Raw genomic sequence first — 4077 nt, forward strand, 5'->3', positions numbered from 1 at the left:
CTTACCCCGCCGGGTGTCAGGGATTGCTGGCCTCCTCGGCCCCAGGCTGCTGGACGCTGGCGCGGCTCAGCACAGGGAGCCATCCCTCCCAGGCCCTGTGGAGGGAAGGAGGGGACCCTCGTGAGGACTGGGGGGACTCCGTACTCCGCGACAGGGGCGACGCAGCGTCCCCGCTCCTGACCTTGGCCGGCGGGGGGGAGGGGGGGGGGGTAGGGTCCGGGCCCGGGCCCCGGGGACCAGAGGGAACGTGGCCTGTCCGCTCCTGTCAAGCCTGCAAATGCCAGGAAAGGAAGGCCAGGCTGAGACAGCCCGCCACGTCTAAGAAATACCAGGTGTGAGGCCGGGGGGAGCTGTGTCCCAAAGCTGCAGCCAGCAGTCAGTGGAAGGGAGGGTCCCAGGTCCTACACGGAGCCCAAGTGGGGATTCTGCGTCATTCCTAGCACCCAAGGAACCCAGGACAGAGAAGGCCTGCCACGAGTGTTCATTCAGCACCAGGTGCCCCCTGACTCCGTGGGGGACCGAGGCGCTCCCTCCTTTCGGCCCCGTGGGTCCCCTGGAAGATGGCGGGGTCGCCTTCAGAGCAAGAGACGGGGGTGGGGGCCTGGGTCGGGCCCACAAGTACGGTGCGGAGCCTGAATGTGACGGAGAGGGCCCCCAAACCCGGGACCCAGGGCTCTCCCGAGTCAGTTCGGAACCCCGCTGTCACCCGAGTGGCCCCCAGGCAGGGCTGTCTGGCTGGGGCCAAGGCTCCCCCCACGTGCCTCCACAGGGTGCACGGCCGGGGGTGGGGGGGGTGGGCGAGGGGGCAGGCTGACCGGGACGTCGGGAGCCCTGGGGGGTCGCACAGCGGTGCCCTCGAGGACCCTGCAGGGACGGCCTTGGCCAAAGCCCAGGGGGACTCTCCCCGCTGAAGGCTCTCAGGGCAATTCCTGCCCCCCACCCCCGCCCTTACAGGTGTCCTCGCTGCCTGCCAGCCGGGCCCAGGGTCGTCATGCCGCGCCGCCAGAAGAACAAGCTGCGCGCCCACCAGAAACGCCAGGAGGGCCAGGGTGAGGGGCAGGGTGTGGGGGGTGCTCAGGCCGCCGCTGCGGCGGCGGAGCCCCTTGGGGAGGCTTCCCCGGGGTCCCCCCGGGCGGGTGCAGCCCAGCAGCCTCAGGGTGCCCCGGCCCCCGGGTCCCCCGGGTCCCCCGGCGCAGGCGCCGCAAGCCCGCCACGTGAGCAGGGCGCCGAGGGCCCGGCCGCGCCCCCCGCCCCGGGCGCCCGCAAAGACCCCCTCAGCCGCAAGGCCGACATGCTGGTGCGGTTCCTGCTGGAGAAGCACGCCAGCAAGGAGCCCATCACGCGGGCCGCGCTGCTGAAGATCGTCAGCAGGAAGTACGAGGCGCACTCGGCCGAGATCCTCAGGCGCACCTCGGAGCGCCTGCAGCTGCTCTTTGGCCTCGAGCTCCGGGAGGGCGACGCCGGCGGCCGGGCCTACGCGCTGGTCAGCAAGCCGGGCCTGGAGGGCGACGGCGGCGACAAGGGGCCGCCCAAGAGCGGCCTGGTCCTGGCGCTGCTGGGCGTGATCTTCATGAAGGGCAACCGCGCCAGCGAGGAGGAGGTGTGGGAGTTCCTCAACGTGCTGGGCGTGTACGCGGGCCGCAGGCACCCGATTTTCGGGGAGCCCAGGAGGCTCATCACCCAAGACCTGGTGCGCCAGAAGTACCTGGAGTACCGCCACGTGCCGGGCAGCAAACCTCAGCGCTACGAGTTCTTGTGGGGCCCGAGAGCCCGCGCCCACACCAGCAAGATGGAGGTGCTGCAGGTGCTGGCCAAGATCAACGACACGGTGCCCAGCTGCTTCCCCCAGCTGTACCAGGAGGCCCTGCTGGAAGAGGCGGCGCGCGAGAGCTTCCCAGGCGCAGGCATGGTGGCCTCCGCTGGCGAGGCTGCGGGCCCTTCGGGAGCCGGGGAGCCGTCCCGGGCCCGGGTCGGCCGCGGCCGCCGAATCTAGCGAGGCGGGAGGGGCGGCTGCTCCTCCTGCTCGGGGCGGAAGGGGGCCCTTGACCTTCCAGGTAGTGCAGAGTCCGGGGGCTGGAGGGAAGTAAGTAGTTCTTCATATTTGTTCTAAACTCTTAACTAATATCAACACACATATCATTCGTATTTATTTAGGTGCTTACAAGTTTTTTCCTAGTATCCCTTATTTAGCAGTAGAATATAAACTTAAGAATGGCATGGCTCTCACCTCCATGGCTGTTCCTCAAGGGAGAGTTACAGTGTTGTGTGCAAAACAAAGCCACAGACCATCGATATTGCATTTATGGTCCAGAAGTAGGTAACATGGCATGCAGTAGGGATTTTCATGGCTGTGTGAGAAGAGGAAAACGGAAAAGAGCGGGGAATAGCCAACGGAGAAACACTAGTTAAATAAAAGGAAAAGGTGTTTAATTCATGGTTTACCTTTTCCATTCAGTCTCTTAGTAAAAAGAAAAGATGTGTTATCAAGAATGTTTGTTTTGTCTCTGTGCACTGTATATTCCCTGCTACCTGCTGGATGAAAAGTAAACTCAGATGGGGCCCTTGGGTGGCTCTGTTGGTTGGGCGACCCACCCTTGGTTTCTGCTCGGGTCATGATCTCCAGTGTGGTGGGATCAAGCCCCCCGGTCGGGCTCTCTGTTGACAGTGTGGAACCTGCTTGGGATTCTCTCCCTCCCACACTCTCCCTGCCCCTCCCCCCACTCTTGCTCCTTCTCTCTGGACATAAGCATTCAGGGAAAACCAAATTCAGGTGGGGGGCGGGTGGGAGGTTGGGGGTTCATACCAATCCTAACTGCCATTCGCTCAGGCCGGGTATTTTTCTACTGAGCATGTGAAATGCTTCCTATGGTACATAACTTCCAACATTCCTATAGCAAACTTCCTTTACAGACAAAGCACCGGTAAATGCCTCAAGTTCACGGGAGTGTTGAGTGACCTCCCTGGGACTGGATCCCTGCTCTGGATTGGTTTAGATCCATCTCGAGACCCATGCTCTTCCTTTCCTCCCAGCTTTTCATTCTTTCTCTTCTCATCACTCCACACTCTATCTCATGGGATAAACAAAACCCTGACCCAAAGCGGCGTTTTGGAATACACAGCCAAGGTAACAATAATGCTACATAACTGTGTAGCATGATCAAAGATAAGAAAAAACTGACATCCAGTGTCAACAGGATCACCTGTACATGCAACGTCAGACAACCCGAAAAGATCAGGGGCTCTCAAATACCTGACGGGCCCCGCCTCGTCCCTGTAAGAAGTAAATCCGTTAGAAGGAGAGGCCCGGAAGATGCTGTCTAGCTGGCAAAGAGAAGGATTCTTCTCTGACAGCAGACCATCTGGGCAGCCCCCTACCCCCAGCCTCCCAGGCCTCCCCCCCCCCACCCCTGCCTAGTGTCACATCTTCCTAGGCAAGTCCCTGCAAGGCCTGTAGTCAGAAACCTGCTTGAGGATCGGCAGAGATGTGGATTTCCCAGCAGCCTCTAACTGAGGAGAGGACAAAATGAGGACCCTAGACACCCACACCCCAGAACATGGGATTACCGAGGTGAGCTGCCCTCACACCTAGGGGGCCTCAGGTAGAGCTGTACCTGAGCGTCACCTCCTCCTTCAAGGTTCTCAGAGATAGAGAAGCCTCGGTTTAAGGGCTGTGTCCTCAGGGCAGTGGAGAGAAGAGTCCCAGCCTGACAGGTAGCAAGGTGGGGACCCCGAATGAGGAAGGAGGAACTGCCCGTCTTGCCACACCAGGGGCTCCACAACACATACCCTGCTTTCCGCCTTGTGTGGCTGTGGCCGGCGCTCTCTGGCTGAGGCTCCCCCTCATTTCTTCTGGTGGGGAACAGAGGAGGGGGGTTCATGGGGGAGGCAAGGTCTCATGCTGAGGCAGCAGCTCCGATTCTGTCCAAGCAGCAGATCCTATCCAACAGGCCTTACTGGCATTTAAGGTGAGGATATTGAGGGCTGATGAGTGGACCCCTATGACAGAGGGGACCACACAGAGCCTCCGGCAGGGGGAAGCCAGGGAGTAGCAGATGGTCTTCCCCATCTAGTGTCTCA

The 4077-nt window shown here is 61.4% G+C and overlaps 1 protein-coding gene across 1 annotated transcript; it reads left to right on the plus strand.

Annotated features, from left to right (window-relative positions):
- Nucleotides 1-1213: 1213 nt before the first annotated feature.
- LOC123594331 (melanoma-associated antigen B4-like) lies at nucleotides 1214-2490 on the plus strand (the record flags this gene model as incomplete). The annotated part of the gene is made up of 1 exon (XM_045471140.1): nucleotides 1214-2490. A coding segment is annotated over one exon (780 nt), but the record flags the coding sequence as incomplete, so codon positions are not given.
- Between the last annotated feature and the right edge of the window lie 1587 nt (nucleotides 2491-4077).

This window comes from Leopardus geoffroyi, chromosome X (assembly GCF_018350155.1).
Source record: "Leopardus geoffroyi isolate Oge1 chromosome X, O.geoffroyi_Oge1_pat1.0, whole genome shotgun sequence".
Classification (NCBI taxonomy): domain Eukaryota; kingdom Metazoa; phylum Chordata; class Mammalia; order Carnivora; family Felidae; genus Leopardus; species Leopardus geoffroyi.